A 20630-nucleotide genomic window follows, 5' to 3' on the forward strand; every position below is an offset into this window, starting at 1 on the left:
TCCAAACAACAGGGTGGAACAGGGCTGGTGAGGAAAGAGGTGGGACGGGCAGAGTTAACAAAGCCGTAGAAAGGAGCCTTGCCAGAAGGGGGCGCCGGAAGAGCACAGCTGGGAAAGGGAGCGCACGGTGGGTGGAGGGAACAGCGGAGGTCAAGCGCCCGGCCCGGCAAAGCAGAGGTGTGTTGGATAAAGGGTCAAAGAAACCCTTCCTGTACTTCCTGCCTACTTCATCTCACCTACTCCTCCCCGCAACACTGGGAACCAGGTACTGTCATCTGACCACGAGTGAAGTGAACCGAGACAGGCCACATAACTTCCCCAGGGTCAGAGGGCTAGTAAGTGATGAGCTCTGGATGTGAACCCCAGCGGTCTTGCTCCAGAGCCGCTCCAGAGCCTTCGTGTACAGTCTGAGACCACACTGCCTCCCAGGATTAGCCACTAATTCGCTCTGCTGGCTGGTGAGAAACGTAGGAAATCAGCCTGAAAGGGAGATCATGAATCATGAATCTTCCATCAGTCCTATTAAACTAGCTGCATCGTCCAGCATTTGGGAGGAATGTTTCCCAAACTGGCATGCCATGGAACACTGCTCAGGAAGATACTGGTATTTCTACTACGCTGAAACAAGTCGGGGAAAGGATACGTGTTGTCTTCCCTCCACCCTCCACCCCCCACCCCGTCCTGGTGCTTCACAAAGCTCATCAGCAAGCGGGCAGGTAAAGAAATCCTGCACTTTAACCCAGGACTCAGCCAATGTCTTGCTCATCACTTTTGTGCAGCAGGGAAGCGCGGGGTTTGGCATCGGCTTCCAACACCGGCCTCAGTTATGTCCCCCCTCAACCCCCGTCCCGCCCCATTTCTGCGGTTGAGAGCCCCGCGACCACCTGCCGTGTGGACTTTGGACAAGTCTTAAATCTCCACTTTTTTTTTTTTTTCTTTCATATTCCGCCCCCCCCCCCCCCCCCTCCCCGCCCCAGGCCGCGCATGGGGGAGGAGTAGAGGGAGAGGGAGAGAATCTTGAGCAGGCTCCACGCTGAGCAGAGCCGCACCCAGGGTGGACCTCAGGACCCCGAGATCACGACCTGAGCAGAAGTCAAGAGTGGGAGACTTAACCGATTCAGCCACCCAGGCGCCCCTCCACTTTAACCGTAGAAAAAGAAAAATGGTTACAATGGCTGGCCTTGCAGGTCGTTAAGAGAATTAAATGAATGGAACAAGGGTTTCTTTCCTTCTCCCCGACACAGAACAAAGCCGAGGCTTCAGGCTGTGCGCGTGGGTTTCGGCGGACGCGGGAGCACCGACTCTTCTCCAAGTTTCTGCGGGTTTGCCGGCTCCGGAGCTCCCAGGGCCCCGGGGGCGGGGCGGCGAGGGGGAGCACCGGGGAGGCGCGCTTCCCAGGCGGGGCGGCGGGGCGGCGGGGCGGCCGGCCGCCGGAGGGCCTGCAGGCTCCGGGCGCGGGCCGGGGAGGAGGGGCCGCGGGCCGGGCCGCCTCGCCGCTTCCGGGGGAGCCGGAGAGCCGGGCGGCCATCTACCCGGACCTGCGCGCCGCACTTCCCCTCGCCGGGGGCGACCGGCACCGCGCGGGAGCCCGAGCCCCGCGGTCCGCACCGCGGCGGGGTCGCCGCCACCCACGCGCAGGTGAGCCCTCGGCGGGGGCGGGGTCCCCGCGGTGGGGGTGGGGGTGGGACTGTGGGACCCCTGCGCCCCGGCCGTGCCTCCCGGACTGGCCGCATCCCTGCAGCACGTCTGTCCGGGGGGACCGCCTTCCTCTCTCCTGCCCCCTTTACCTGGCTGCCTCCAGCGGCCTGAACGCGGAAACGGGGTGGACAGGCTCTCCCAAGAAAGCCGTCACTTTGTCCGCCGCGAAGAAGCTTGTGCAGGGAGCCCCCCTCCTTCAGTGTGCGTTGAAGACCCTGGCTCGGTCAGGTTGTTTCCATCTTTAACTGTAGTGTTTCTACTACAGTCTGCTCACATTCTTCTTTGCTCTTCTGATGGTCTTTGCGAGTGTTCCAGCAAGAACATGGCTTTAGTTAGGGTTCATGACCTACCGAGGCATTTCTTTGACGAACATCTATCTTGGGCAGGCCAACGTGTGCAGTGCTGGAGTGACCGCAGTGGACACGGAAGGGTCAGCCCTGTCTTCCCCCTGAGGACGTAAATTAAGAAATCCCAGCACAGGGCGCCTGGGTGGCTCAGTTGGTTAAGCAACTGCCTTCGGCTCAGGTCATGATCCTGGAGTCCCGGGATGGAGTCCCGCATCGGGCTCCCTGCTCAGCAGAGGGGTCTGCTTCTCCCTCTGACCCTCTTCCCTCTCATGCTCTCTGTCTCCCATTCTCTCTCTCTCAGATAAATAAATAAAATCTTAAAAAAAAAGAAAGAAAGAAAGAAAGAAATCCCAGCACAACCCTGGTAAGTGCCACCAACAGAGGGACAGTCTGGAGTACCCCGGTAGCTGAGACACCTAAGTCAGAGGGCACCTAGGACCAGGAGTGATGGACTGTCAGAGAAAGTCACATCTAGTTTGTTGTTTTTTTAACTTTTAAGAAACTATTGAAATACAACCTGCATACAGAGAATTGCAGTCATAAGTGTACAGCTTACCCAATTTTCAGAGTGAACATTTCCTGCACAACCCGTATCCAGAATAAATAAAATACGGCTAGCACTCCAGAACCCTCTATGTCCACTTCCATTGACTGCTTTCATCTAAGGGGAACTATTATCCTGGCTTCTCACATCATAAAAAGCTTGCCTGGTTTTGAAGTTTTGATATGTGGACTCATGTGTACCTACTTTTTGTGTATAGTACTTTATACTCAGTATGTGAGATGCAGCCGGGTTGCATTTAGCCGTGATTCATTAATCTCAACTGATGTGTGATTTCGCACCGTACAGATAGAGCACAATTTATTTCTACTTTCTACTGGGCACTTGGGTGGATGGACATGGGTTGTTTCCAGTTTGGGTTTGTTTGTTTTTTTTTTAAATAGTGCCTCGAGGATTCTTTTTTTTTTTTTTTTAAGATTTTATTTATTTGACAGAGAGAGACCAGCGGGAGAGGGAACACAAGCAGGGGGAGAGGGAACACAAGCAGGGGGAGAGGGAGAAGCAGGCTCCCCACAGAGCAGGGAGCCCGATGCGGGGCTCGATCCCAGGACCCTGGGATCATGACCTGAGCCGAAGGCAGACGCTTAACGACTGAGCCACCCAGGCGCCCCAGTGCCTCGAGGATTCTTGTGGTTGTCTTTTGGGGGACGTATGTAGCAGTCCTGTTGGGTATATCCCTAAGAGTGGAATTGCTAGGTGTGTTTATGTTCAGCTTTAGCCACATGGTTTTCCAAAGTGGTTGTAGGAATTTACACTCCCACCAGCAGTGTGTGAATTCCTGTTCCTCAACATCTTTACCAGTACTTGATTCTGTCTTTTTCATTGTAGCATTCTGCTCAGGGCTCGAGCAGTGGTATTGCACTGAGGTTTAATTTGCATTTCTCTTTTGACAAATGAGTCTGCATCTTTTCATGTCTGCTGGGCATTTGGATATCCTTTTTGCAAAGTGTTCAATTCTTCTGCCCATTTTTTTCAATAGATTATTACTTTTTTTTAAAGATTTTATTTATTTATTTGACAGAGAGAGAGACAGCTAGAGAGGGAACACAAGCAGGGGGAGTGGGAGAGGGAGAAGCAGGCCTCCCGCTGAGCAGGGAGCCCGATGCGGGGCTCGATCCCAGGACCCTGGGATCGTGACCTGAGCCGAAGGCAGACGCTTAACGACTGAGCCACCCAGGCACCCCAGGTTATTACTTTCTTACTAGTTTGTAAGAGTTCTTAAATATTCTGGTTATGAAACATTTATTGGATATGTATTTTTAAAATATCGTCTCGGGAGATTGCCTTTTCACTCTCTTAAAGGTGGCTTTTGATGAACAACAGTTCTTCACTTTAATGTTGCCCAATTTATCTCCCCCCCCCCCCGTCATGGTTGTATTATTTATGACCAGTTGAAAAAATCTTTACTTACCCCAGGGGGTAGTGGGTGGGCAAAATGAGTGAAGGTGGTCAAAAGATACAAATTCCAGTCATAAGGTAAAGAAATCCTGGGGATGTAAATTGACAGCATGGTGACTAGACTACAAAACTGTATTGCATATTTGAAGGTTGCTAACAGAGTGGATTTATTCTCATCACAAGAAAAAAATGTGTAACTATGTGGTGATGGATGTTAGCTAGACTTATTGGGTGACCATTTCACAATATCTACATATATCGGATCATTGTGTTGTGCACCTGAAACTAATGTTTTATGTCAATTACATCTCAATTTTAAATAATCAGAAGATGAAGTCAGAAAGATAAACTCCTATATTTTCCTCTAAAAGCTTTATTGTTTTTCTCACTTATATCTGCCATCCGTTTGAAATTAAGTTTTTTGTATGGTGTGAGATTTGGGTCAAGATTTTTTTTTTTCCACAAGGCTATCAAAAATGATGCAGCACCACTTTCCACTGCTTGGCAGTGTCAGCCTTGTGATCAGGAGACTGTACGGATGTGGGTCTGTTTCTTTTTTTTTTTTTAAGATTTTATTTATTTATTTGACAGAGAGAGACAGAGCGAGAGAGGGAACACAAGCAGGGGGAGTGGGAGAGGGAGAAGGAGAAGCAGGCTTCCCGCCGAGCAGGGAGCCCGATGCGGGGCTGGATCCCAGGACCCTGGGACCATGACCTGAGCCGAAGGCAGATGCTTAATGACTGAGCCACCCAGGCACCCCGAATGTGGGTCTGTTTCTAGACACCCTGTTCTTCCATCCATCTGTGGACTCATGCACAGTAGCATGCTGCCTTAAATAATGCTTTATAATAAGTGTTTATTATTTTATTATTTATCTTTATTATTCTGGTGGTGGAAGCTCTCAGCATTGTTCTTCTTTAAGATCTTAGGTATTTTTTTTTATCTAGCTATGTCTCCCAAAGCTTCTTTAAAAAAAAAAAATACAGGGGCGCCTGTATTTTATATATATATATATATATATTATATATATAAAAAATATATAATATATATATATTATTTCATATATATATATATGAAGGACTCATTTGGTAAGCTCAACGGGGGACTAATGTAAAAGGGTATATAATTGGCATAATTTGTAAACCGTACCCATCCATAAATTTACTCCTGGCACAATCTGTATTATATTCAATGCTGCATATTTACATCAGATCTACTGCAAAGTAAATACAAAATCAATTTACGCCATTTTAGTTAAAATGAGCTTTAGTACCTGTATGATATAGTTTCAGAACAAAGAGGATGTTTTACAACTAAGAAGCTGAGGTATCCCAAAGACCAATTTGCTACTTTTTTGCAAAATACATCATCATCAATTATAATGCTTCCCATTCGTGTTTGATCAGTAAGATAGTTCTCATGTGACTGAGCTTCACTAAAGTTTTAGATTTGAATAACCAGTTACAATACTTTTGACTTATAATTAAGTTTTTAAAAATGGAGGCTGTTACACACACACATGCACATATATATACTTTTTGACATTTTTAAAGTCTTCAAAATTTATAAAATATACTTTTGAAACCATATGTGCCAATGAACATGATTTATTTTAATAAAGGTCATAAGACTTCAGTTAATCAACCAGAATTCTATGACTGTTTTCTGCCTGCTAGAGTTCCACCTTAAATTTGACTTTATAGCAGAATCAGTCATCTGGAATTTATTTCATAAATTCAATCTCAAGATTTACTGGGCTGCTTCCAATCATTTTACTGCTTATAAATAGAAGTAACAATATAAATTGAGAATAGTGGTTCCTTGGCTCAGAGTTTCCTAGACAGCTCTTCAAAACTGGATTCTTGGGCCCCATTTCTGAAATATCAAATAAGGTTTTCCAGGAGTATCTATATTTTTTTTAAAAGCTCTCTGGGTGATAACAATATGGTTTGAGAACCACTGACATAACCGACTAGACCAATCTTCTTAGGTACGTCAGAATCCTGCTTCCTAAGCTTTACCCAGAGATTGACTTCAGTAGATTTGGGAGGGGGCACAGGAACTGGCATTTCAAACCATCATTGCAGTTAGTCCCTGTATGTGTTTTCTGGGCTGCATAACAAATTACCACAAATTCAGCAGTATACACCAATACCTTTTTATTATCTCATAGTTTCGGTGGGGCAAGGGCCAGGCAAGACTTGACTGAGTCTTCTGCTGGGGTCTTACCTGGCTTAAGTCCAGGTATTAGCTGGGGCTACAGTGCCACTGGGGATTCAGATGGGGAAAGATCCACTACCGGACTCCCTCAGGTTGTTCTTTGTTGGCAGAATCTCCTTGCAGTTATAAGACTGAGGTCTGTTTTCTTGCTGGCTGTCAGCTGGAGATGACTTCTCTAGAGGTTACTTCTAGAGATCACGCAGATTCTAGAGGCAGCCTGCAATTTCTTGACACTGGCCCTCTTACAACAAGGCTGGCAAATTCTGCAAAGTCAGTAAAGGAATCTCTCTCCAGTCTGCTAAGATGAATTCAAACATACACACACACACACACAAGTATGACGCAATATTTATATATATGCTATATTCACATGTACACATCATTTTTTATATATTTTTATTTAAGTAATCTCTACACCCAATGTGGGGCTTGAATTCATGATCCCAAGTTCAAGAGTCATACGCTCTACCGACTGAGCCAGCCAGGCGCTCCACGTGTACTTACCTTATATAGTAAATATACATGGTGTACGTATATACATATAAATGCATATACACACATGTACACATCATGTATATAGTAATGTAACCAGGTGAGTGACATTCCATAATCTTTGCCATATTCAGTCACTTAGAAGTCATGAGTCTGGCCCACACTTAAGGTGTGAACATGGGGGCCACCTTAGGGCCTGTCTACTAGTCTGCAAACCACTCTTAGAAACACAGTATTGGGGCACCTGGGTGGCTCAGTCATTAAGCATCTGCCTTCGGCTCAGGTCATGATCCCAGGGTCCTGGGATCAAGCCCCGCATCGGGCTCCCTGCTCAGTGGGAAGCCTGCTTCTCCCTCTCCCACTGTCCCTGCTCGTGTTCCTTCTCTCGCTGTCTCTCTCTGTCAAATAAATAAATATAATCTTTAAGAAAAAAAACACTGTATTGTATCTATCCAGCTATTAACAATTCAATTGAGCACTTTAAGTGACGCTATCCTGCAAGTCCTAACGCTCCTGCCCAACAAGTGTCTTAGCAAATGTTTGAGAAGCAAAAGTTAACCTTTGAAACCAGTGTTCTTAACGTCAAAATCAAGTGTCAAGATAATTTATTCATCAAAGAAGCGAAAAACTCTTTCAAACAATTTAAACCTTTAAACAGACCAGTCTCTCGCACTCAGATTCAATGCTTCCTCCGTTCACTAGCATGACAGACAATCAAAGATAGTGTAGTAGTTTCCTGCTGTTTCTCTAACCAGTTACGAAAAACTTAGTGGCTTAATACAGCAGGCATTTATTAGCCTACAGCTGTGGCAGCCAGAAGTCTAAAGTGGACTGTCAGGGCTATGTTCCTTCTGGATGCTCTAGAGAAGAATCCATCTACTTGCCTTTTCCAGCTTCTAGAGGCTGCCTGCATTCCCCCACATCACACCAACCCCTGCTTCCGTTGTCCCTCCTCCTCTCAGCCTGACCCCCCTGCCTGCCTCTTAGAAGGACCCTTGTGATGACATAGAGCCCTCTCAGGTCATCCAGGATACTCTTCACATCTCAAGATCCTTAATCTCATCTGCAAAGTCCATTTCTGCCATGGAAGGTAGCATATTCACTGGTTCTGAGGATTAGGATGTGGACATCTTCATGGGACGTTAACTTGTCCACCACAGACAGTGATTCCAGCTTAACAAAAATGTCATATGAATTATATAAAATACATATTCTAATCATACGTCTTCATAGTTTCAGTACATTCCCTGTATAAAAGAGATTGGACAGGGGCACCCAGGTGGCTCAGTTGTTAAAGCGTCTGCCTTCGGCTCAGGTCATGGTCCTGGGATCCTGGGATTGAGCCCCGCATCGGGCTGCCTGCTCCGCAGGAGGCCTGCTTCTCCCGCTCCCACTCCCCCTGCTTGTGTTCCTGTCCTTGCTATCTCTCTCTCTCTCTCTGTCAAATAAATAAATAAAATCTTAAAAAAAAAAAAAGAGATTGGACACCTGTTAGGTATTGGATAATACTTAATACACCTTGTATTTTGTACAGTGAAACCTCGTAATAGTTCCCTCACATAGTATATTCCTACATATAATACTGCAAAAGCATTCTAAAAAACACTAAAGGTATCGTGCTGTTGCTTTTTTAAAAGAAGCTTTTACTAATTTTCTATCAAGTCTTTGTAATTATCTACAAAGTAGGTATTTAGGTATGTATCATTTTACTTTATGAATTTTTAAAAAGCCCAAGGAAAAATGACTGTACCTAAGGCCACACAACAAATCCAAGACTAAACAGAGCTAGTAATTAGACCTTCCATTTGGAGATTTAGGTTCATTATTTTCTCATCTGTTTGACAACTATGTCCCCTCTATCTCAATATATGACTAGTACTAAATCTTGTAAAGTTTAAAGCATGTTTAAGTGTGATGGTCTCATAGCTTCAGCTGCACAGGAACTGAAAGATAACAAGGAAGGTGCAGTGGAGTTTTAGATTCTAGAAGTAGACCGTGTATAGGGTTAATGGAACTTAATCTGTCATCTTGCTCAATTACCCTATGTCAAAGATGCAATTTTTTCCTGTATTTAAACATTTCCGTAACAATAGTCCCAAGGGCTTATACCAACCCACTTACAGTGGCATATGCTGTTGGGCAACTGGATTTCTTCTTAACCAAGCAATGAAAACAGGCAATTACCAAAAATCAGTATGTATGACCAAAAGGGCAAGTCATGTCCTAAAATGAGAAACTGAAACTTTTAAATCCACATCTGTTAAGAAGATTAAAGTATTATGTTAGTTTCGAACCTTTAAACTACCATTAAGAATATCAAATGATTCTCCAGTTTATATCAAGGCCAAATAATGAATTTTAAAATTAAGACAAAATTGACAAAATATTTAAATAATTTATAAAATCCAGAGACATTATGTCTGCTACTGAGAGAAAGGGCATCTGGAATGGTTGAAATGAAGATGTCGAGGGACAGCAACCCCAGACCTGGAAAAGGATTTCAAAATCACTGGTTATCAGGCATTGCCTTAACTTCAGCCTACCACTCAGACTGTCTGAAATCCAAAGAATATGAGGTAGGAAAAGAAACACACATATATGACAATGTTCACCTTTTAATGTCTCCTTGGCTGGCTTAGCAGCGAACTGCTCTTCTCTTTCAAGATGTCTCTGGTTCCTGTGCCCACTCCTCTTCTTCTTTCTGCCCCCCTGGCTGCAGTGGTTTAAGGTCTTTTTTTTTTTTTTTTAACTTTGATATAGTTTCATGAGTCATCAGTAACTCGTCTGATAGGCACTGGCTTGTCATAAAGGTGTGTAGCATTCAGCAGTGAACAAGCATCATCCTCAACCTTGAATAACATCCTTTCAACTTGGAAATTTATTACTGTGTGTTTCACAAAACAAGTAGTTTTTCTGTGAGTTCCCAGGGGTCTGTTTTGACCTCTGCAGACAGGTCAGATTGAGAAAGCAAGCAGCTCTGCCCACCGCTCCAGCTTGAGAGCCAAGTTCTCTGCCAGCCCTTCACATGCGAATGCTGCAGCCCCACCTCGGATCAGGGGGTGGGGGGGCTCTATTCCACATACTGTCTTCCCAGAAACCTAGGCTGAAAGAGCCTCCACCATCAGGGGTATCCTGGTCATTGTGGTGGAAGGGAAACACAACAAACTACCCATTGAAGACATTCTTGGTCCTCTGCATTTCCATATAAATTTAGAAGCAGTCTGACAATCCCTGCCCCCCCCCCCCATTCTAGAATTTGGATAACACTTACCTTTAGATTAGTTTGGGGAAAATTACAATGCTGAGTATTCTAAATCATGAACATAATATATCCCTCCAATATCTAGATTATTTTATTATTTTTTTTTAAGATTTTATTTATTTGACAGAGAGAGAGAGAACACAAGCAGGGGGAGAGCAGGGAGAGAGGGAAAAGCAGGCTCCCCGCTGAGCAGGGAGCCTGACACGGGATTCAATTCCAGGACCCTGGGGTCATGACCAGAGCTGAAGGCAGACGCTTAACTGACTGAGCCACCCAGGTGCCCTGATCTAGATTATTTTAAATACGTACTAACTATTTTCTGAACATTATATGCCGAATCATTACCACTTTACATAAATTATGTCATGTGGTCTTCACAATAAAGCTGAGGAGGTTCTAGTTTTATTTCCATTTCAAAGATGGAGAAGCTGAAGCTTAGCAAGATTAAGCAGCTTGCCAAAGGCCGTGATTAATAAGAGGTGAGAATCCAGGCACTCTGCTTGTAGAGTCTGTAGACTCTACCACTATGTGACTCTATCTCCCTGAGTTGACAGCTGAGGGAGAGGGGAAAGGAAGAAGTGGGGGGAGGGGTGTTCCTATGGGAAGACGGATAGGTGGATGGAGGGAGTTATTCAGAAGGCAGACTGGAGGAAGTCTTCCAAGGTTTCTTGCATGTGCTCTCTCACTACTGCTCAGCATCTACCTGGATACATAATTATTTGTCCAAATAGCAACTGTGGTCCGATTTCAGCATTGACACAGGAAGTCCTTGTTTGTCTGTGAAACTGTTCCTCCTTCTATTTTGAATGTTAGCCTTGCTGGATAGAGTATTCTTGGCTGCAGATTTTTCCCACTTAGCTCTCTGAATAGATCATGCCTTCTGGCTTGGAGAGTTTGTGCTGAAAAATTGGCTGCTAGCCTTACGGGTTTACCCTTATAAGTAACCATCTTCTTTTGTCTTGCTGCTTTTAAGATTTTTTCCTTACTACTATATTTTGCCAGTTTAATTATAATAGGTCTTGATGTGGATCTGCTTTTGTTGATTTTGTTGGGGGTTCTCTGTGCCTCTTGGATCTGGATATCTGTTTCCTTACTTAGATTAGGGAAGTTTTCAGCTATTATTTCTTCAAATAAATTTTCTGCCCCCTTTTCTCTTCTCCCTCTGGGGTCCCTATAATACAAATGTTATTATGTTTGATGGAGTCACTGAGTTCCCTAAATCTATTCTTGTTTTGCATAATCCTTTCTTTTCTCTTTTGTTCAGCTTGCTTACCTTCTAGGTCACTAATTTGTTCCTTTGCTTCTTCCACCCTGTTGTCATTGCATCACACCTGTTTACCGTCTCATTTATTGCCGTTTTTATCTCTCAACAACCATTTCTTAACTCTGTGGTAAGGGTCTCCCTGAAGTTAATTATCTCCTCAAGTCTAATGATCAGCCTTATGAGTGTTACTCTAAATTCTCTATTAGACAGACTAGTTGTACCTGTTTTTCTTGGATTTCTGGCCGTGGCCTTATTTTGTTCTTTCATTTGGTATAAATTCCTCCATGTGCACATTTTATCTAAATCTCTGCCTTCTTCTCTGTGTTAGAAAAGCCAGTTGCGTCTTCTGCTCCTGAAGGCAACGGCCTTATGAAGAAGAGCTCATGCAGTGCCCCGGGCCTGGAACTTCAGTTAGTGTCTCTGGCATGTGCTGCATGTGCTCTGCTGCTGTGTTCTGGCTGCCCTGTCCTTTGGGCCAGTTGTCTGCAGAGGCTCTCCTTGCCGGCAGCGAGCAGTGTTTGGTCCCTGGCCTGAATGTGGCGAGTTTTAACTTGGTGTGATCTGGTTTGCTTGTTAAATGTAACCTGATAACTCCTTCCACTGGAGCCGAAGCCCTGCAGAACACTTCAGTCAGGAGACATGGTGTGGGCAGGGGTTTGGGTTGGGTCTTCTGGCGGAGGGGGCCACTGCCCGGCGAATGAGACAGACTGGGCGGGGACCGAGACCAGAGCTTGATGGAGAGGGGCAGTCCCACCAGAGTGCCGGGGCCGGGGCGCGGTGTAAGCTGGTTAGGCCCCCAGTGTCCCCCAGAGCTGCCTCCTGCTGGTGGCTCTGTTTCTGGGAAATGGTGCTGGCCAACTCCTTTGTTCCTGGAAAGGTGTCTCTGCCTCTCCGGAGAGTGAATAATCTGCCCCCAGTTGCTTGCCCGCCTTCTCTCCAGGAGCAGGGCAGTACCCTCAGGGCTCTATCCCAGCCAAGTCCTCCAGTCTTTTAAAACTCCAGGCTTTAAGCCCCACTAGTTGCAAAATCTCACAAATTTCAGTCCCTCTCGCCTTCCAAGCCACTGGCTTTGGGTAAACCGTTCTCCTGTGCGTATCTCCTGTGCGCTCCTCTCTCTCAGCCCTTTGCCACCGCCCCCCGCCCCCCGCCCCGCTCTGCAGCAGCCAGGAGCCGTTTCTCCCCCATGCCAGGTCTCTGCACTTCCTACCTTCCTCGGTGTGGCTTCTTCTCTCCCTTTAGTTGTGGAGTTTGTTCTGCCAGTATTCCGGTCGGTTTCTGCGGGTATTTAGGGTGATATGAGAATTTTTGTTTGTTTTATGTTACGTTAATCACCATACATTACATCATTAGTTTTAGATGTGGTGTTCCATGATTCATTGTTTGTGCATAACACCCAGTGCTCCATGCAGAACGTGCCCTCCTTAATACCCATCACCAGGCTAACGCATCCCCCCAGCCCCCTCCCCTCTAGAACCCTCAGTTTGTTTCTCAGAGTCCATCGTCTCTCAGGGTTCATCTTCCCCTCCGATTCCCCCCCTTCATTCTTCCCCTCCTGCTATCTTCTTTTTTTTTTTAACATATAATGTATTATTTGTTTCAGAGGTACAGATCCATGACTCAACGGTCTTACACAATTCACAGCACTCACCATAGCACATACCCTCCCCAGTGTCTATCACCCAGCCACCCCATCCCTCCCACCCCCCACCACTCCAGCAACCCTCAGTTTGTTTCCTGAGATTAAGAATTCCTCATATCAGTGAGGTCATATGATACATGTCTTTCTCTGATTGACTTATTTCGCTCAGCATCATACCCTCCAGTTCCATCCACGTCGTTGCAAATGGCAAGATTTCATTCCTTTTGATGGCTGCATGATATTCCATTGTGTATATATACCACATCCTCTTTATCCATTCATCTGTCGATGGACATCTGGGCTCTTTCCACAGTTTGGCTATTGTGGACATTGCTATAAACATCGGGGCGCATGTAACCCTTCGGATCCCTACATTTGTATCTTTGGGGTAAATACCCAGTAGTGCAATTGCTAGATCGTATGGTAGCGATTTGAGTGTTCTCTAGCTGAGTTCGGGGCACTTGGTGAGCCCACGGCCCTCTTACTCCTCCGCCATGTTTCCCCCCCCTCCTCCCACATTGGAAGTCCTTATCCAGAGCTTCCGGCCAGCTGCCCTGCCCCAGAACCCCAGGGTGTGCTCCTGGCCGGGTGCAGTGGGGGACAGTCACTCAACTGCTCACGCTGGGCTCCCACTCTGTCTCGCCACTCTCCACAGATCTGGGTTTTTCTGGAAGCCGGATCCAATCCAGTGGTAGATGTGGGATAGGGATCAAGGACCAGTAGAGGGACTGAGCCTCTGTCAGGCATTAGGAGAGAACATCTAGAGCCCACACACTGGGACTGAGAGTAAGGTAAGTACAATTTTTGTGATCTTCTCTCTCTGTCTCTTATAGGATGGCTGTTCCATAAGGTCACGACTGAGTCCCCTCCCTTCTCTCACTTTACCAATGCCTGGTCTCATGGGGTTAGTTTTGAGCCCCATACTATGGCATCATCATCCTCCTTCCCAGCTCCTCGCGCCCGGTCCAAGAAGCCTCTGGGCAAGATGGCTGGTGAGTGGAAGCCGACTCCTAATTCCGCTCTTGTTCACAGCTATGAGTGTACTCCTCTGCGTTCCTGTTGGCGAGGTGGGAGGGCTGCCTGGCCCACATGCAGCAGGAGATGCAGGGAGGCTGACGATGGTGGGCTCCTGGGCTCCGGCCTTGACCTCAGAGCCCAGATGCTTTGCGGTGAGTGAGGAGAGAGGCACGCATCATAGAACCTTCGGTCCTTTGGGCTCACGGCTTTTCCATGCATGCTCAGCTAATTTTCCTAACCTGGAAACCATGGTGCAGAGCACTTAGCATTGTGTTGCTTGTCATGGAAGTCTTTCTGAACCATTTAGAGGAAGGAGCCAAGCAGAGTGAGAAAACAAATTCATCTCCAGAACACTAAACTTTCTGTCCTTATCAAAAGCTGGGGAAGCTGAGCTGGTCTCATTATGGAATACTTACAGTATACCAGACATGGCATTATCTCAGTTAATCTTCAGCAGCAATTAAAATGAACCTGTGTTACAGATGAGGAAATGGTAGACATAGACTGACTTGCTTAAGGTCATACAGCAAGCAGGCTGCAGGTCTATAATCAGATCTATGCCTGGCTCTAAAGTCTAGATGGCAAATCACTAGGCTCTCCGCTCTTCAGGTGCTCTGAGCAGTAACCCTCTTCCGTGCTTTTGTTTTACCATTTAGCAACAATCTGGGATTTCCTGGGGCCAGACAGATGCCAATCCCTCCCCTTTTCCCCTCCCATAATGGGTAGCCCACCTTAATCTAAATCCACCTCCCCTCACTGCAGCAAGTGGGTTTGGGAATTGATTAATCCTGACCTGCTTAACAGAGCTCTGCTTACAGACTAGCGGATGGTTGGCTAGTCACTACGAGTGGGAAGTTTAGGGTAGAGTGAGCTGACAGTACCAGAAATCAAAGGGCCTGGAATAGGGCAAAGACATCTTTCCTAATCAGGCTGATGAAAGTCAGAGTGCTTTCCTTTCTTTGTTCCGTTGTTGTTTATTTAATCATTGAAGTATAACTGACATACATTATATTGGTTTCAGCAGTACAACATGATTCAATATTTGTATATTTTGTGAAATGATCACCACAAGACCTAGTTAACATCCGTTACCGTACATAATTACAGAACTTATTTTCTTGTGATGAGAACTTTGAAGGCTTCCACTCTTGGCAACTTTCAAGTAGGGAGTACAGGATTATCAACTATAGCCAGTATGCTGTATGTTACGTTCTCACGACTCATAAAACAGCCAGAGTTTTTATGACTTCCCCAAACCTTTAAAGATGATGGGACGTTCAAGGCAAGTCCTGAGGGATGTACCAAAGAGCAGAGCGGTAGGTCTCTGAGAGTCGGGTGGCATGGTCTGCCCGTGGGGGGCGATGGGCGGACCTGCCAGGTGTGGGGTCCTCTGTGCAGGGCCATGAGGTCGCAGTCTGGTGAGACTACCCGGCCTGAGCAGCGTTTCTCTGCCCCGCAGACTGGTTCAGGCAGGCCCTGTCGAAGCCCAGGAAGCTGCCGGACTCCGCAGAGAGCACCTCCAGGGACGTTTCACAGCCGAGCTCCCGGGACGCCCCCCCCGCCCCGGGCCTCAGCTCAGCCTTGCCTCGCACCCCGCCGCCCACCCACGTGGGTGCCGCCAGCAGCAGCGGCGGCCGCTGGAGCAAGGACTACGACGTCTGCGTGTGCCACAGTGAGGAGGACCTGGAGGCCGCCCAGGAGCTGGTCTCCTACCTGGAGGGCAGCACCGCCGGCCTGCGCTGCTTCCTGCAGCTTCGGGATGCGACCCCAGGCGGCGCCATCGTGTCTGAGTTGTGCCAGGCCCTGAGTAGCAGTCACTGCCGGGTGCTGCTCATCACCCCAGGCTTCCTGCAGGACCCGTGGTGCAGGTACCAGATGCTGCAGGCCCTGAGCGAGGCCCTTGGGGCGGAGGGCCGCACCATCCCGCTGATGTCGGGCCTCACCAGAGCCGCCTACCCTGCTGAGCTCCGGTTCATGTACTTCGTGGATGGCCGGGGCCCCGATGGCGGCTTTCGCCAAGTCAAGGAAGCAGTCATGCGCTGTGAGCTATGGGGAGGGCATGGGGGAGGTGGGGGGCGGCCAGGGAGAAAGGGAGCTCGGCCGCAGCGCCACAGCGTCTGGTCTGCTTTGGTTTTTAGGAGACAGCCGTTGTAGCCCCGTAGCTCAGAATGCAGGCTCTCGAAAAGACTGTTACTCGTGGAGGTTATCTGACCCCTCTGTACTTGGGTTTCCCCATTGGTCAAATGAGAATGATACTATGTGCCTAAATAAGTATATGCACTAAACAAGTGTTCAGACCATGGCCCTGCCCAGGTAAAGTACTCCCTAACAGGCAGAGCCTACCACATATCAAGTTCTCAATAAATATCAGCCATTATTATCATTGTAAGTATTAGGTTTCTCTCACTGAAGTCAGGTTGGAGATGTCCACCCAGAGCCAGGAAAATGCCCAGAGGGACATTAGCTTATGAAGGCAAAATAGTGCAAAATAATAGGAAAGAATTGTGTATCGGGGGGGGGGGGGGGGGGGGGATATTATATTACAGTGGGTTTGGAAGTGAAATAGGTAAAAAGGTAGAAGAGGCGGGACCTATTGGAGGAAACAGAGATGCTAGGATTTGGGAAGGGTGACAAGCCCTGTGATTCTGTTCGCTCTCTTGCAGATCTGCAGACCATCAGCTGACACTTCTTACTTCACCATGGGACCCAGAAAGTTGGAGCGAAGCTGAAAATCCAGTTAGAGAGCCCAGGGCCTCACAGGGCCTCAGAGGGCCTTGGATTCCAGCTGCTGTGACGAGGTGTAAGGAACCAGAGTTTGTAGCACTTTGTATGTAATCCTGGGGTCAGATTGCCCATCGGGCACTCATTACTGTAGGCTCCCCAGAAAGGCCATGGGGAAGCTGGGGACTCCCCCAGGAAGGTCATGGGGAAGCTGGGGACTCCCCCAGGAAGGCGTGTGGAAACTGGGGACTCCCCAGGAAGGCCATGGGGAAGAAGTCGTAGGTGTCAGGAGGTGCTGATACCAAGATCACCTGTGTTTTGCTTCCTGCCTCACTGGACACACACAGCCTGGCACATACCTACATCTTCTTCCCCTGGAACCGGGCACTGGTATAGAGAAGCACCATCCCACCCCCACCCCCCAGAAGAGGTGACTCACCTGGGTCATGAGCTAGAAGCCTGCACTGCACGCTGGGCTGGTTTCCCCAGTGGCCTGGCATCAGGAGAAAGCAACAGGTACCAAGTCCTTCACACACTACTGCCCTTCTCTTTCCCAGGGACGTTGTCCACTCCAGAAGGCTACAGGGAAGATGCATTCAGCACTGTACTCTATTTACTTTTATTTCGTGTGTGACATGAAGATGCAAACCTAGAAACCTTTCTGAATAGTCAGGAGGGGGCAGGGAGCAAGTGGGCTGAAGAGAAGGAAAAGCTCAGCCCCTATCGCTGGCTCAGAAGCCCACCCACCGATGCTTTCCCTCACAGGGGCCTCATCAAAGGTCTGACTAGAACTCATGCTTTTACAAGCTTCTTTACCTCTGTACTGAGAGAGGTCAGCAGTTTTCTTCTGGCAGATGATTGTGTACCTCGTAGGACAAAGTTTCATTCATCTGTTCTCAGTAAGTCTGTTGTTGAACCGAAATGAACTTACTCCCCTGATGGGTATTTTGTGCCTTTGTCCCCCTCCTATGTCCCCTCCTTTCACTGGAAAATATGTATATATTTGAGATAAATTAACACAATGACATTAGTTTTAGGTGTAAAATATGACTTGACATATATATTATGAAAAAAAATTTTAATTATGAATTATTTTATTACATACAGAAAGACTATACTGTCCGCTCATGTACCTTCCACCCAGCTTAAGAAGCAAAACCTTACAATCCCTATGGTGCCCCCTTTGTGCCCTTAATCACCTTCTCCCAATAGAAGAATTTTGAATTCTGAATTTTGGGTTTCTTTGGCTTTTCACTTACACATCCCTGACCACATGTTTACCTTTACATGGTTTTGTACTGCATGTAAATGGTATTATAATGTTTTTGTATTCTACAAATTCTTTTTGTTGACCACATGTAAGGTTTATCCATGCGGATGCATGTAATGCCAGGAAATTCACTTTCATTTCAACATGTAAATGTACCAACAATGGACATTTGGTTGTTTCCCATTTGTTGCTATCAAAAGCAATGAGCTTATGCACATTTTTGTACATGTTTCCATGAGATTTTCTAGGATTTAACCGGAATGGGGAACAGCTGGGTAGTAAATACACATTTTCAGTTTGGGTAGAAAATTCCAAATTTTCTTCCAAACTGGTTATGTCAATTTATGTTCCTACCATTTGTGTATAAGATTTCCCACTTTTTCATGTTCTTACTAAACACGTAGAATCATCAGAGTGTAAAATGTTTGCTGATCTGGTGGGTGAAAACTGGTATCCTATTGCCATAATATTCTTTTTCTCTTTCTCTTTTTTATGAGAAATTCCATGTATATCATATAACAAAGGGGAAGACAAAAATCTGATGAATCCCTGTATACCCATCACCCAGTTTCAACAGTAAGCAACTCAGAGCTAAGCTCCTATCAATTAACTCCAATTCCCTCCCCACCAGATCCCTTTGAGGCAAATCCCAGGCATTATTTTATTCCTCTGTATTAAAATTATGTATGTTTTTAGGAGTTTTTTAAAAAATGTATCTTTTATGGAACAGAAAGCTTTATTATTTTTAAATATAAAAACGTTTACCTATTACTGTAATCTGTGTTTTTGCGTCTTATTTAGGAAATCCTCCCCTGTTTCCTGTAAGTTCTTCTGGAGCTCTTTCCCATTTAGATCTTTAATCCCCTGGGATGTTTTGCTTGGATTTGATTTTTGTTGTTGTTGCTTTTGGTTTGTTAGTCAAAGGTCCAATTTTTTTCCCCATTTGAATAGCCATTTTTTACTGACTACTAGTCCATCCTTTCTTCCTACCGATTGTGAGGTCACTGCTGCCATTATACTGTCATGTGTGGGTGTGTTTGTGTATCCCTGCATCAGTGACACACTGGCTCATTTACTATGGTTTTTAAGAAATCTTGATGCCTATAAGTATTTTTATCGGGCTTATATTGAGATGAGAGATTAACTTGGGAAGAACTGATCTTTTTTATATTGAATCTTTCTCTCAGAAAAATGGTATGTCTCCATTATTGGTATTGTGAAATGTATTTCAATAGTTTTATAATCAGTCATTCACTTTTATTAATTTATTCTTTAGTGCTCCATATTTTCTCTTGCCACTGTAAAAGGTATTTTTATATCTCTTATCTATTACTGGTAGAAAGGATCACAGTTCTTTTGCATATTGATCTAATACAAAGCAACCTGCCGAATTACTTAAAAGACCACAGACTTTGTTCGGTTTCTATAATCATATAATTTGCAAAACAAAACACAAAACTTTAGTTCCTTGTCTTTTTGTGCTGCCCAGGACCGCCAGTATGTTGAAAGTGACAATAGCAACGATCTTTGTCTCATTTATGCTTTTAAAGGGAATGCTTCTAACATTTCTCCGTTAAATGGGATATTTGTTAGAGATTTTTGGTCTGGTGCAAATTTTCTTTTAACAAGTTTTAAGTTTCCTCTTTCTAGTTAAGAGTTGTACATTATCTTGAATGTGTTTTAAATTTAAAATGCCCCCATCTACTAAGGTGAGGTGTTTTTTTACCCTTTTAAATTGGTCAATACAATGAAGACTTTCCAATGTTAAGCCAGCCTTAACAATCTTGGGGTAAACTCAATTTGTCCATGATGAATAAACTACCTCTGTTATAAATCACAGGATTCAGACTGCTAACATTTTCTTTAGGGTTTTACATCTATGTTCGTATGTAGAATTGGCCCATAATTGTCTTTTCTCCAGTTGTGTTACCAAGGTTAAACCAGCCTTCTAAAATAGTTGGGGAGTGGATGAAATGGGTGAAGGAAATTAAGAGGTACAATTTGCCAGTTATAAAATAATTGAAGACACAGGGATGTAATGTATGGCATAGGAAATACAGTAATATTGTAACAACTTGTATGGTGACAGGTGGTAACAAGACATATAGTAGCGACCATTTGTGTAATGTATACATATATTTTTAAAGATTTTATTTATTTGCCAAGAGTGAGCGAGCATAAGCAGGGTGAGCAGCAGGCAGAGGGAGAAGAATCTGGCATCATGACTTGAGCTGAACGCAGATGCTTAACTGACTAAGCCACCCAGATGTCCCATTTTGTAATGTACATAAATATCGAATCACTGTTGTACACCTGAAACTAATACAATATTGTATGTTAATCATTCTTCATTTGAAAAATAGCTGGGGAGTGGTCCCTTTTTTCTATTCATTAAAGAGTTTAAAAGCTTGGAACTCAATTGTTTCTTTTATGTTTGGTAGACTCATCTGTTAATCCATTTGGGCTTGGCATTTTCTTTGTGGGAAAAAGATTTAAAACCGCAATTTCAATGTTTTAAAGAGTTGTAGATCTGTTGAGATTTTCCATTTCTTCTGGAGTCAATTTAGCATAGAGTAAGCAGTCAATGAAAAATACAAGACCAGCTTAAATAACTTTTCAATTTGAATTTCCTGGATCACATAGTACAAATCTGAATTCTAAACCTGCGTGAAGATTGGCCTGTGGTTATGAATTTTCAGGGGATTTTTTTCTTCCCTACACAGCCAGATGTTGAGACAGA

At 45.4% G+C, this 20630-nt stretch overlaps 1 protein-coding gene across 2 annotated transcripts; it reads left to right on the plus strand.

Moving 5' to 3' along the window:
* The first annotated feature begins 1461 nt into the window (after window positions 1-1461).
* On the plus strand, window positions 1462-20399 carry TIRAP (TIR domain containing adaptor protein). Of its 2 annotated transcripts, XM_035009274.1 has the most exons (4): window positions 1462-1638; window positions 13716-13874; window positions 15359-15940; window positions 16563-20399. In XM_035009274.1, the coding sequence occupies exons 2-4, from the start codon at window positions 13808-13810 to the stop codon at window positions 16580-16582; spliced, it is 669 nt and encodes a 222-aa protein (XP_034865165.1). In that variant the 5' UTR covers window positions 1462-1638; window positions 13716-13807; the 3' UTR covers window positions 16583-20399. The 2 variants fall into 2 exon arrangements, with proteins under 2 accessions (XP_034865165.1, XP_034865166.1); XM_035009275.1 differs by lacking the exons at window positions 1462-1638; window positions 13716-13874 and adding an exon at window positions 13924-14051 and having other exon boundaries at window positions 16563-16934.
* The last annotated feature ends 231 nt before the right edge of the window (window positions 20400-20630 follow it).

Source organism: Mirounga leonina, unplaced genomic scaffold, assembly GCF_011800145.1.
Source record: "Mirounga leonina isolate KUSES-001 unplaced genomic scaffold, KU_Mleo_1.0 Mir_153, whole genome shotgun sequence".
Classification (NCBI taxonomy): domain Eukaryota; kingdom Metazoa; phylum Chordata; class Mammalia; order Carnivora; family Phocidae; genus Mirounga; species Mirounga leonina.

Excerpts from the sequence above, each read along its gene's own strand:
- TIRAP (XM_035009274.1), top strand. The coding sequence starts at position 13,808 with ATGGCATCATCATCCTCCTTCCCAGCTCCTCGCGCCCGGTCCAAGAAG. Across the intron at positions 13,875-15,358 it reads GCCTCTGGGCAAGATGGCTG|ACTGGTTCAGGCAGGCCCTG; the intron begins GTGAGTGGAAGC and ends TCTGCCCCGCAG. Across the intron at positions 15,941-16,562 it reads CAAGGAAGCAGTCATGCGCT|ATCTGCAGACCATCAGCTGA; the intron begins GTGAGCTATGGG and ends GCTCTCTTGCAG.